The sequence below is a fragment of the Pseudopipra pipra genome, chromosome 17, assembly GCF_036250125.1.
Source record: "Pseudopipra pipra isolate bDixPip1 chromosome 17, bDixPip1.hap1, whole genome shotgun sequence".
NCBI classification, from domain to species: Eukaryota; Metazoa; Chordata; class Aves; order Passeriformes; family Pipridae; genus Pseudopipra; species Pseudopipra pipra.
The window spans coordinates 258,491-271,854 of record NC_087565.1 but is presented as its reverse complement, the minus strand read 5'-3'; the positions used below and the strand labels follow the sequence as shown (position 1 = coordinate 271,854).

At 46.0% G+C, this 13,364-nt stretch overlaps 2 protein-coding genes across 2 annotated transcripts; both read right to left on the bottom strand.

Annotated features, from left to right (window-relative positions):
• Nucleotides 1–169: 169 nt before the first annotated feature.
• On the bottom strand, nucleotides 170–4,876 carry LOC135423407 (protein FAM83D-B-like). Its single transcript, XM_064673600.1, has 4 exons — nucleotides 4,359–4,876; nucleotides 3,118–3,285; nucleotides 2,390–2,514; nucleotides 170–2,143 (listed from the first exon to the last, which is right to left on the bottom strand). The coding sequence occupies exons 1-4, from the start codon at nucleotides 4,812–4,814 to the stop codon at nucleotides 1,753–1,755; spliced, it is 1,140 nt and encodes a 379-aa protein (XP_064529670.1). The 5' UTR covers nucleotides 4,815–4,876; the 3' UTR covers nucleotides 170–1,752.
• Nucleotides 4,877–6,009: 1,133 nt separating this feature from the next.
• LOC135423405 (protein FAM83D-B-like) lies at nucleotides 6,010–13,334 on the bottom strand. Its single transcript, XM_064673597.1, has 4 exons — nucleotides 12,283–13,334; nucleotides 9,578–9,745; nucleotides 8,562–8,686; nucleotides 6,010–8,223 (listed from the first exon to the last, which is right to left on the bottom strand). The coding sequence occupies exons 1-4, from the start codon at nucleotides 12,736–12,738 to the stop codon at nucleotides 7,269–7,271; spliced, it is 1,704 nt and encodes a 567-aa protein (XP_064529667.1). The 5' UTR covers nucleotides 12,739–13,334; the 3' UTR covers nucleotides 6,010–7,268.
• Nucleotides 13,335–13,364: the final 30 nt, after the last annotated feature.

The window sequence follows — 13,364 nt, the reverse complement described above, 5'->3', positions numbered from 1 at the left end:
TAAAATTTTAGCTATATATTTCAATGTAGGTTTTAGATTAAGCCCACTCTATTAAAAATGAACACAACTTTTACCACAGTATTTTGTATCACCAATATATCAGCAACTGTTGAGAAAAACTCCTACTAATAGCACATGGAAAAAGCTGCTCATTAAAGTAATGAGATAATTAACAAAGGGAAAAAAGTTATATTTGAGAAAATATATACAGATAATTATTGTGAAAATATAACTGTATAAACAATATTTTGCATAGAGTACAACATTGTATAGGTTTTGAGTCTATGGAATATATAGTTTAAAATAAAAATACATATTTTAAATTTCTTTATATCTGCATGAAAGTTAAGACTACGAAACTATAAACTATTGAATATTTACAGATTAGGAGAGTCAGAATTATTCCATTTCCATGATTGTAAGTGCAGAAGAAAAAGGGCCCAGATTAGTTGTATCCAAGCAATGCATTACTGCATTGTCTATAAAGACCATTTTTGTAACCTCCACATGTCCAATTTAATGTTATCCTACTGCTGTTTAGCAGAGACACTTATGAAACTCCCCAGCTAAGTTTGAACCTTACCCTTTGAAGCCCAGAACCCACAAGACTCACACAAGCATATACACAAGTGCTTTGCAGTAGAAGAGCCTCAAGAACAACTTGAGAAATAATAAACTTTGGCTTTGCCCACAGCTGCCATGGTTGGACTAATGAGTTTCTGCCCTGGCAGGCTGCTGGAATTCCAGTGCCTCAATGTACAGCTGTTTGGGAGGAGAGTTTATTCATTTGAGTTGGATTTTTTTTGTTTGGGTTGGGGTTTTGTTTTGGTTTTTTGGGTTTGGTTTTGTTGGAGTTTTTTTTCCTCCAGAAATTGACGGATTTAAAAAAATAATACTAATCAAGCTTGCATGAAACATTAAAAATAAATTATTCTATTGCTGAGTTTCATATCATTGCATTTCTGGTGGAAGTAGAGCTTTTGAGAAGATGCAGCAGCTTCAGAGATTTCAGATCTACTCAGCTTTTCCCACAAGATCAGACAGCAGCAGCAACCATAAAGAACCCAAAAAGTATGCCTGGTAATGCTAGGAGATTGGTCTCATTTGTCTCTACTACAAACATAGTAGGTCCTTAGGAATACTATCCCTTGCACACATTTATTGCATGATGTCCAACAATCCAAATACATTATAATACAAAGGTCACTTGAAATTCAGTCACTACAAAAGCCTTGTTTGCCTGACACATTAACTCGTTCTGCCTCCCAGCACAGCTTCATGTGAAGAAAATGTAACATTTGAGGACTAGTAGTGTGGTACTGACCTACTGGTTTCTAGATTAGGGTTACTCCAGTTCTGGGTCATGAAATGGTGGAGAGCTCATGCAACCAAGACTAAGCTTAGACTGATTTCAGAGTCACTTATCCTGCTTTCATGTTTGGAAGACTTTTAGGCAATATGATTTTTGATGCCTAGATTCCTTAAAAGAAAAAGGGCTGAGCAACTGAGCTAAAACACTGCCAACCCATCAGCTCAAAACATGAAAAATGAAAAGCTAACAGAATACTAGAAGACAATAACGGCTTTATACTGGTCTGTCTTCAAACAAAATCACAATTCCAGTTTCACTTTCTCTCCCTTTGAAGTTTGTTTCTCAGCTGCTCTCACAAACACACTGTAAGACAGCGCTGGACAGGGACAGCTGGATGTGGTTCCTAAAGTTCTGCTTCTCGCCCTGCACAGATGTGCAGTTCATCTCTCTATGATCCAGTGTGGCCTCATAACCAGAGAGCCATTCCTCTTAGTCAGCGGAGGGGAGGTGTGCATGGCATTGTTTGGCACGTACACTGCCTCCCTCGAGGCATGCAGCCCGCTTCGCTTCCTCTTCAGATTTCCCACAAATGCTCTCAGATACAAAAAATCCATTCTCAGGAAGTTTTCCCTGGTCATGTCTCTGGAAGCCACTGTTATCCTGACCAGCTGGTCCAACACCTTGTTCTTCTTGCAGCTGGATAACTCTTTGAGGTTGATAGGCTTTGACCGTGCATGGAGAATCCGAAATTCCAGGTCAAAGTGTGCAACTGCAGGGCCTGACAGGATCAAAATGTTACTGCTGTTCAGCTTCCCATCTGTCCATGTAAAACTAGCAATGGAAAAATGAGAAAATTGTGAGTTAACTCAAAAAAATCAGTAAACAAAGTATTAACTAAAAATTCACTTTCATCACATTAGTTACATTGTTCTTATAATCCAGCTGATGAGCAGTGGGCTCTTTTATGGATAAATGTTACACATAAAATCCAATAAGGAAAGCAGTTCTGCAGCATTGATGGTTTTCCTTTCAATGTAAGGAAATCATGCTAAACAACAGAAAGAAACTGGCACTTGCCTGTAGGAGCCTGTCGTCACTCTGATGCCATCAATTAACATGAATTTTTCACGGACTTTTCCAATAATTTTGGTTCCTGACCTGGTGCAGTATGTGTTCCCAGTGATAATTCTAACTCTCATCAACTGTTAAAGATACAGCAAGAATCAGGTGGATTTCAAAGTTCTGTTTAAAGGAGTAACATCCCAATAATGATCCCTGATTTCCCTTGAACTAGCACGGGTTGCTGTGCACTGGCACAAGAGTCACTCTCTAGGAATCAAATGATAATTTTGTCTTGTTTAATAGGCAAAGAGGTGACATAAAAGGCCAAACCCACAAACTGACTGTGCAGAATGTGACTGTAAAAACTCCTTTCACCTAATCCTGTAGGGATCCAAATTCTACACACTCCCAAGAACCTGCTTCTCCATCAGCCTTCCAAGTCCCGGTGAGCCCAAGCAACTCTAGTCATGCTTTAGGAACTGGACATTCCTCCTGCATTTCCTTGAATGTTCAACTAGTATTTATGCTCGGAAAGCAGCTGTAACATCCACTTACAAAGGTTTCAGATTTTCTATTAATTGCTGCCTTATGCAAGAATAGTCAAATCTTCCAAGAGTGAGGTGGAGGTACATAACCCCCATTTGAAGTTGTGGCAGCAAGTATAATAGTTTCTTCTTTCAACAGCTCAGACTACACTTGTAAGAGGAACAGCTCCCTACCCCTATAATTATGACAAGGCTTACCTTTTCCTGTTCAAGGTCAACTCCCAGATCCTTGCACATTTTTAGAAAGTGGGAAAATGAAGACTGATCTAGCAGGATATACACTTTAACTTGCCGCTGGCTACAAGCTTCCATGAAGTCTTTGAAGATATCAGTATCTGTGAAGGAATCCATAACCAAGGCAATCATCTGCAACAAGTTTTAGAAGAAACCATTAGGCTATTTCCACAGCATCCCAAAGGAGACGGCACATGAGGAATTTGACTTTCAAATTAACTATTTCCGCATGCACATTTTTTTCCTGGTGGTTATGGAACATGGTACAGTCTTCTGTGATATGGTATATTCTTCCTCACCCCGAGATATGGCAAAACCAGGAGTCTAGTTCTCTTAGTTCTGTGTTAGACAAATTTGGTTTCTAATTCCTAGGCAAGAGGTTGTTTTTTTCCTGACAACAGATGTCTTTTCCTCAAAACCATTGCCAGAAGAAAAAGGTGAGCTTATTTCCAACACTAAAGTTTTCCAGTGTTTCAAACTTTTCAAATATGAAAAAAAAGCACTAAAAAAAAATATTTGACTGCTCTTTACATCTCACCTCTCTATTTAAGATAAAGTGAGGTTTGTTTTCAACTTATTATTCTCATGATATTTCAAGTCAAGATCGGATTATTCTCTCAAATTCCTTGAGTAAAGCTTCCCTCGAGAGCCATCTCCTGCTCTTCCCCACGGGGAGAACCCCAGGATCCATCGTAGGATAAGGAAGCAACAGCTGCTTATGAGAGCTGGGAATGGGCACGCTCGGGATGTATCGCTCACAGGTGCCAAGTACCCGAGGGAGCTCAGCAGTACCCAGAGAACCCGGACTACGTTTTCATCAATATAGGGGGGAAAAATCTGGCAAATACTGAACCTATTTTAAGAATATATACAAAAGAGGGAGGGAAAGAAATAAAGAAATAAGGAAACAGCATAGTAAGTCAAAACGGGAGCGTATTTAAGAGCAAGTGGAGGGGAGAAGGACGAAGTGGCTCATGGCAGCCGCGTGGCACTGGGGAACGGGGAGCTCTTGGCCCATCCCCTCCGGAGCGATGTAACCGGGAAAGGGGCAGTTCGGAGGTGCACCATACAGAGTGCCGCTCCTCGGATATTTTCGAGCTTGTCCTTTTCACGAGGCATTCTCTGCTCGACAGGGGCGGTTCCAAAGCCGCCCGGCCTTGCTCGGTGTCCCGGGAAGGAGACGCTTCCCGGCGCCGGGCACTCACCTGCCGCGCGGAGCGGATCTGCCGCCGCACCGCCTCCTTGCAGCCGTAGATGCTGCCGCTGTCCCCGTAGCCGGGCTGGAAATGCGCCTCCACCCGCGTCAGCCCGCGGAAGGCGCCGCTGGCGAAGCCCGGCCAGCCCAGCTCCAGCGCCGGCGGCTCCAGGTCCGAGCGCTCGGGGAAGTAGGTGAGCGAGGAGGCGTCGAGCGAGGCGCCGGGCGAGGACTGTGCCGCCGGCTCCGGGCCCGCGGCGGGCGGCAGCGCGGCCCGCGCGATGTCCTGCACCTCGGGCTCCGACAGGAACGGGGGCAGCCGCTCCCGCCGCAGGAAAGCCCGCAGCGCCTCGGGGCCGCCCGCCACCAGCTCCTCCAGCGCCAGGCGCTGCGCCTCGCTGTACGGCCCGGCCGGCGGCGGCCAGCGCCCCGCGCCCTCCTCCAGCCACTGCGACGAGTTGGCCATGGCCGGAGCGGCCCCGCTCCGCCCGCCGCTCCTTTATAGCGCTCCAGAGGCCCCTCCACGCCTCCAGCCCGGCCCTTCGCCCACGGGACAGCCCTGGGGGGCAGAGCCAACAGCCTTTCCCCCGCCCAGGGAAGCACCCGCAGAAGAGGAAACTTGGCATTAAGCGGCGAGAGTGAGTGAAGCCCTCATCCCAGCCCAGATCAAAAGGCTGCTCTTAAGGTTTGAGAGGGCAAATGGTCCCAAAAGGAAAGCAGCAAGTACCTAGACTCAAATAACAGAAAACAAAGCTCAGCAGTGATCAGGTGAAAACCCCACGGCAAAAAGGAGTCTATTTGTAAACAGTTTCTTGCTTCTGTGAGACTACCTTAACAGCCGCACAGTGCAATAAAGTTAAAAAGCACATGGAACAAACAAGCTGATTGCACATACGTTCAAGTACTGCAGAACATGAGCTCTTGAAAATACAACTCGATATTGGCTTTGAAGATGTATTTTGGCTCCCTCTCTGCAACTTGTTTTGCTCCCAGTGTTGCAGATGCAAGGATCGTGCAATAAAGTATCTTACTGTTTCAAACAAGTGCAGACAGATTTTTTTCCCACCTGCACATCTTTGTACATCTGCCCTCTAGCTTTAGGGAAGGAGTGGCTGCTTTGAATTCCAAGCAATAAAAGTACCTAAGCCACTTTGTCTATAGAGACTTCAGACAGAAATACCAAAGTTAGTAGAACAGTGTTGCTCTCTACACTTGCAGCCTTTCTGAGTTATGGGTACTTTTCTGTTTATTCACTCATTCATTGCTGTTAACAGGATTTTCAAGCCAACAGCTGAAATGTGCCATCTGCTGGACACACGTGGCCCTAAATAAGAAAATACACAGACTCTGAATTGAGTGGGCAGAGTTCAGTGTGGTTGGTCACTGAAGTACAGGGGTGCAGGTCTAAAGAATAACAGTACAGGTTAGATCTCAGGGAGATTTGACACACTCTGCTCAGTAAGTGATCCAGCAAGCACAGACATGCACAGAAAACTGTGAACAAATATTCAGATGATGTCTCTTCAAAACAGCTAAACCTAAGGCCCATTCAATATTGAAAGTATTTTCAAAAACTGGAGCGGCACTTCATCTCCCCAAACCAAGTTAGTAGTGGATAAAGGATAAACAGAGGAGGAAACAGAGTATTTCAGACAGGACAGTTAAAAAGAGAAAAATGTTTATTTTTTTCATTCTTACAGTTACTTTTACAATAATATTACCCAACATAACCCATAATATTTTGTAGTGCATTTGTCAGTTTACTTTTGAACAGGGGCTTTGTCACATGCCCTTGATGATTGTCTTGCCTCCAAGTTCACTACAAAGAAGGAAGCCCTTTACAGGTTTCCTAACAGATGTAAGATGGTTCAGACATTTCTAGACCAAGCCAGAATTAGAATTTCATTTTACAGTGCTAAGACTAAAAGTGTAATTAATTATTAAAGCTTAATTCTATGTAACAAGTTGCACAAGACACAAAGTTCTTTGAAGTCATCCCATAAGAGAAGTACAACAGATAGGCTGCAGTAAGACACTGAGCTCCAGATAGTACTTCATCTCCCACTCACAAGCATAAAAACCCAACACTTCAGCCATACATTCCCATTAAAAGTCCTACAGGTCCAATATCACTAGCTTTTAGTTCCAAATACTGGAAACAATTACATCAGTACTGTATCTAAAATGGGTACAGAGTAGAGCGCTAACCTGCTACTTCCTAGTCTGGTTTTGATTTTAAAAGGATGCTAGTCTGACGATGTGTATAAATATGCATGAATATATATGTATCTACACAAAAGCACAAGAGGATGATCAAACCAAAGAGCTATTTAGCTCACTCTGTTTCAACAATGAAAAAAGGGTATAGTTGAAGATAAGAACATGGAACTGCTCCAATAGACCCTTCACAACTTTAGTGGAAGAGTAAGTGGAAGTCAGACTTGGAATAAAATTAGCTTTATAGCTCTTTATAAAAGTTGTTTCCCTTTGTGCCAAATATAAAGTAGAAATAAAAGCCAATATTAAGAAGAAAAAAAAATTTGAGTGTACCTTGATGTAAGCTAAATCTCCAAAGCCACTCTGAGCAAGCCAGTCTGACTCAAGATTTTCCAAGTTCACATAAATTAAAGCCAGAGCATTAGCAATCCTAGAAAGCAGTAACAAGTTTATTTTTCAGGCTAAGCATCTGGAATTAAAATGATCTTCACTGCTAATGCATACAAGATGAACATGTAAGTAGTTACCGTACAATACCTCTTTTTTATCACTTACATTGCACAGTATGAAACAAAGTGCTGGGGAGTGACGTACGCGCGTATTAAAAAAAGTAAAACTGCTGGACGGAAGTGGAAGAATCAGCAGGTGCAAAGTGACTGCAACTTGAGAGTGGAGCTTGTGTGCTCTCTGGCCAGCGCAGCAATCATTTATTCAGGGAGAAGAGCGAGACGTCCCGGAGGCTGCGCAGGCTGGCACTCATGTCCCGCCTCTGCTTTAGGTTGCATCTGCCGGTGTACTGGGTCATGTAGCTCTCAGGCACACGGCTCCTCCGGGAGAGGATATCCACCATGTGGCTCAGCTTCGACCTGATTGTGGAGTAGTGGAATTGTCTCTCTTTATGCAGTTTTTGGAAATATTGTGCCCTGTGACTGCTAGAATATTCAAAGGACCGGAGAGAAGACAGTGAGCCTGTCGAGCTTCCAAGAGAGCACTGGGACGATGATGAAGACAGTGATCGCAGACTAGAGTTTGATACAGCATTTCCAGTCAGAGAATATTCTTCTTTTGACAACTTTCTATGAAGTAGGGGTGTTTCTGTGCCTTCCTCTTCCTTTGTCTGTGTCACTGCAGTTTTCAGCAAAACTGACGTCTGAGTGCCCGTTGCTCTCGCAGTGACAGAAGCCTGAGTGCCAGTTTCTGCCATGGCAGCACTGGTCTGTGTGGCAGCATTACGGGAGTTCACAGCAGCTGTCTTGTCCCATGGGTCAGTTTGAGTCGATGAGCTTTTCCGTTCCGCCATGGTCACCTGATTGCTGAATGACTCCTCTTCACAGAGGCAAGAATGCCCCAGATTACAAGGTTTTCCTCCACGGCTATCTTCAGCCTGATCTAGTTCTTCCAACAATTTCTTTGGAGTGCTAGACAGTCTGGCAAATTCTGCTCTCAGGTTGCCTTCCACAGTATACTTTTTAGAGGACTCTGGTCTGGTCACCAGGTGATCAAACATCCCACTGTTCCTGCAGCTGGATGGACCCTTAGGGCTGATGGGCAGCGACTGGGCATAAAGAATCCTGAATTGCAGGTCAAAGTGTTCAACCACTTGGCCTGACAACACCAGCAAGTTACTGCTGTTCAGCTTCCCATCAGACCATGTGAAACTGTTGAAAACAAACCAAGATTCACAGTTCATTTCAACACATACAGTTACAGAAAGCAAGACTCAGCTTTGAAATGCTGCATGTAAGGAAGGTACAAAGTCGATAGACTATTCACTCCTTCTTCAGGAAGAACTCTATTTAGCCAAGTGCTTTGTTAAGAACAAGTTGTGTAAATCAGTTTTCCAAAGGTGTTTTCACCTTAGTCTCAGTCCCAGTTAGATTCAGCTAGTCCACATGCCCTCATTAACACCAGGCAAACAGCAAAGTTAATAAATCATTCCTGTAGCAGATCCCCCTTTCTACAGCTTCATTGTGCACCAGCAGATCCCAATACTTGCCTGTATGAGCCTGTTGTCACTCTAATGCCATCAATTAACATGAACTTCTCCTTGGCTTTCCCAACAATTTTGGCACCTGACCTCAGGTAGTAAATGTTTCCTGTGAGAGTTCGAACTCTCATCAGCTGGTTCAGAAAAGAAAGGAAAAAGTAACATCAGATTTAAGTTAACTTCCAAAAATGTTTGATTAGCAATTCTACCTAAAATTCTATGCACATTATGGAAAATAGGAATTAAATTTCTTATACAGTCTGTATGTGAGTGCTATCAGCTACACAGTGCTAAATTTGTTAGATTAGCAGAGTCTGTAGAGAGAACAGCCAGTTCCAGTTAATTACTACCCAGGAAGCTTGGAGTGCTTCCCTGTCCGGAGAAACTCTCACTTATGGAGGGAACATAAACCTGTCCAAGCCAAGCCATAACACAGCCATGTCAGCCTATATTCAGAGCAACTAGGTAAATCACCTGGCACATCATCCAAACATTTCTAAAAGACAGCAACTAGGTATTAGGAAAGAGATCAGATCATACCAGAGCTATACCACCCTTGAGTTTCCCATGTTTCTGTTTTCCTTAGCAAGCAGTTCCTTGAGCCAAAGACTAAGACTCTATAAATATTGCAAAATTAAATGCTTGAAAATTGTTGCATCCTCAGGATAGGGATCACAGTCCACACACTCCACCCAGCTCACTAGGCTGGTGCATGACATAGCAGTAACTCCTACATACAGGCAGAACAGGGTGACAGATCTGCCTTTTCTGCATGGTTTTTGCTGAGTTTGTGAGCAGTTTCACACATGGCATTAGAGGCTGTACTGAAAACATGCAATATTGAGCCTTCATTTTCAGGAGCTGAAATGGAACAGTTCAGAAAATCCCCTTTTAGTTATCAAACAGACAAGGTGTTTTAGCCTCTCAAGGAAGTCTGATGCTTTGTAGAAGGGTTTCTTTAATATGCATAAACTGTACCACAAAAAAATAAAAACAAACCACGTCCCCCCACCTTCAGTACTTACACTTTCCTGCTCAGGACAAACTCCCAAATTGTTGCACATTTCCAAGAAGTGGGGTAGAAATTCCTGGTCGAGGAGGATATAGACGGGGACTTTGTGGTTGTTACAAGCATCCTGCAGGTCACTGAAGATATCAATATCTGTGAAGGAATCCATCACGAGAGCAATCACCTGTGAGAAGAGTGACAACACTTAGTCAAGGGATTTATTTTACACAAGGTCAGGTCACTGCCTCCCCCAGCCATTTTCTCCTGCTGCTGTCACCAGGGTGACATGCGCATTTCTCTGCCCTTGGCAAGTTATAAAAGAATCCTATATTCCCATGATGTTTGTGTAAATTCAGTGTGTCCCAGAATGCGAAAGATAAGCCTGAAGAGGATTTTCCTCATGACAGCTTTTGTACATTTTAACATCCTCCTTTCTTACACAGTTCCTTGTAATCTGGCCCTTTGGTTACACTGGGAAAACTATCACATTAGAATGAGGAATTCAGACAAGCCATTTCCACACTTGTTCCCCCAGTGTTTCAAACAGCTACAGGAGAATTAGCTCAAATGGCCTCCTCACTGTCACAGCTGAACGTCTCACAAACCCTGACTGATTTCCAGACTCTTACTAGTCTGTAGACTCTTACTGAGATTCCATCATACAGAAATCCTTCCACCCAACAGTTCTTTAAAGAAGGCAAATCCTAAAACCGGAGGATTACATTTATGAAGAATTTCTCCAGCTAATTCAGAGCCATATCATACACTGTTTTGGTGCTAGAATTCTCACCCTTCAAAACTACATCTAGGTAAGGACACAAAGGATTTAGCTTCATGACTGACTTTTCTATTCTCCTTCTATTAGACCAGTATCAAGGACAATAATTATACAACCTCTGCAGGCACCTGGCACCTGCCCTTATCAGAGAGATGATGAATCCATGCACTGCTGCAACACACCCAAGGTGTATATGCACGAAACACAGCTGCTCTGTGTGTGGCATTGCCTGTACTCAAGGAAACATTTCCCACAGGAACAGGCTAAGCTTTGCATTCCCACCTCTGTCCTCCTGCTCCCTAAGGGATTGGCTCCATTTGGTTGAGTTCTTAGGTGTAACACACACATGCACATGGGTATTTCTAGATAAAGTTACTTTATGCTTGTGCCTCTTGCCTGTCTCCCGTGCTTCTCTCCACACAATCACTTGTCTAAGCACTAAAGAAAAATAGATTTAAAAAAAAAAAAAAGATGCTTTTGACAAGACCAGACAGGTAAGAAAGCAACCCCTGAAAGCAAAACAATTCACACTAAACCCTTGGGAACACTGATGCCTTCATGTGACTATTGAATTCACAGCACATTTGAGTTCTAATCCCAGCATTAGCAGCTGAGAAAGAAATAGTTTTACTGAAAATGTTTAGAGGAAAGAGAAACCCCTTTTCTCATCCATTCAGGATAGCAAAGGCAAGACAGCAGCTGTGTCCCCTTCAGTCACTTAGCTAGCTGCATTTGAGTGAGCTGGGAAGGAACTACACAGCATCTGTAGTTTCCCCATTCTTCGCATTAACTTGAAGAACTCCAAGATGATTGAGCAGTATCACACAGCATCTGATATTCAGTAAATTTTAGGGTGTCAAAAATTTCTCTCACGTCCACAAAAACGCTCCCTGGATCAGGCACATACACAGCTGGGGCAGGAGCAGCTTGCCTGGCTCTCAGCTCAGTGCAAAGGAAGGTGCTTCGCAGGATGCTGTAAACAACGATATTACAAACAAGTATGGCTTTTTAGAAAAACAAATATGGAGTTTATTCGAGTCTCAGTACCATTAGGCTGGTCTCATCTACCTCATAAGGATCGTTTGAGAACAAAGCTTTCTCTGTGACCGTTTCTGGCAATGAGCCCATCGGTCATGTCATCCTTACACACCCTCTAAGCCTCTGTCCTCGGCAGGGACCAGGGAATAAGCTCAGTTGCTGATTGAGGGTGTGCGTGTGCGAGCACGTCACGCACAGACAGGGGTTGCTTCATCTGGCCACCCAAAGAGGAAGCTACACATTTAAATTTTAGCTAAGCCAATTGAATGGCTGCTAAGGGGAAGTGTGGTTCCCTCCTGGGGATGAGTTGGAAGCTAGAAACTCAGGGGGTGTAATGAGTTACAGAAAACAGAAGTGACAATGCCCCATGTTTTTTAAGCCACACTCTGCATCAGAACAAAAGCATCCACTTCTGTAGGAGGAAAGTCCTGCTAAGGGCAGGTCAGCACATCACTTGGGGACAATTAATGAGCTAAAGAAATATAATCATAGTGTTATCTCTGTAGATAACCTTCTTTTATAAGGGAAGCTTTTTCTGTCATACCCTTTGGGGGACAGTGAGAGATTTCTGTGAGTGAATCTGTCTGGCAGAGCCCATCAGTGATGAACCTGGAACAGGAAACCTTCCGCTCCGAGCGAGTGCGGGATCGGCTGGATACAGCGGGTGTTTGCCCATGGCAGCCGCGCGGCACTGGGGAACGGGGAGCTCTTGGCCCATCCCCTCCGGAGCGATGTAACCGGGAAAGGGGCAGTTCGGAGGTGCACCATACAGAGTGCCGCTCCTCGGATATTTTCGAGCTTGTCCTTTTCACGAGGCATTCTCTGCTCGACAGGGGCGGTTCCAAAGCCGCCCGGCCTTGCTCGGTGTCCCGGGAAGGAGACGCTTCCCGGCGCCGGGCACTCACCTGCCGCGCGGAGCGGATCTGCCGCCGCACCGCCTCCTTGCAGCCGTAGATGCTGCCGCTGTCCCCGTAGCCGGGCTGGAAATGCGCCTCCACCCGCGTCAGCCCGCGGAAGGCGCCGCTGGCGAAGCCCGGCCAGCCCAGCTCCAGCGCCGGCGGCTCCAGGTCCGAGCGCTCGGGGAAGTAGGTGAGCGAGGAGGCGTCGAGCGAGGCGCCGGGCGAGGACTGTGCCGCCGGCTCCGGGCCCGCGGCGGGCGGCAGCGCGGCCCGCGCGATGTCCTGCACCTCGGGCTCCGACAGGAACGGGGGCAGCCGCTCCCGCCGCAGGAAAGCCCGCAGCGCCTCGGGGCCGCCCGCCACCAGCTCCTCCAGCGCCAGGCGCTGCGCCTCGCTGTACGGCCCGGCCGGCGGCGGCCAGCGCCCCGCGCCCTCCTCCAGCCACTGCGACGAGTTGGCCATGGCCGGAGCGGCCCCGCTCCGCCCGCCGCTCCTTTATAGCGCGTTTGAATCCAAACAGCGCCGCCGCCACTGGCGCGTCCCGCCCGCCCCGCGCCGCGGTTGGCTCCGGGCAGCGACGGCACCGCCTCCGCCCGGCTGGGAATGCGGCGGGAGCGGGGCTGGACCCGCCGCGCTGGGGTCGGGAAGCGCAGCCGCGGGACTTCCCCTGCTGGGGGACAGCCCTGCCGTCCCTCCGGGGAGCTTTCGCCTTCGCGCGAATCAACCCCCCTGAGAAGGACCCTCTTAATGATGCACTTTAACAAATGCTGGACCTAATGCCCCGGGCATGTCCCAGTCCAGGAAAGGCAGGCACAGCTTTGGCCCTCCCGCTTGTCCCCAGCACGATTTACCGCTATTTCACAGAATATTCTGAGGTAGAAGAGACCCACAAGCATCAGCAATGTCCAATTCCCGTCCCTGCACAGGACACCCCCAAGAATCCCACCGTGTGGCTGAGAGCGTTGTCCAAACGCTTCTTGAGACCCGCACTCGCTGAAACAAAAAGTTACACTCACCCACTGCCCAGATTTACTCTTCCAAAACATCCTCTGGCTGTACTGACAGCTGAGAGAAAGGCAGAGACATTT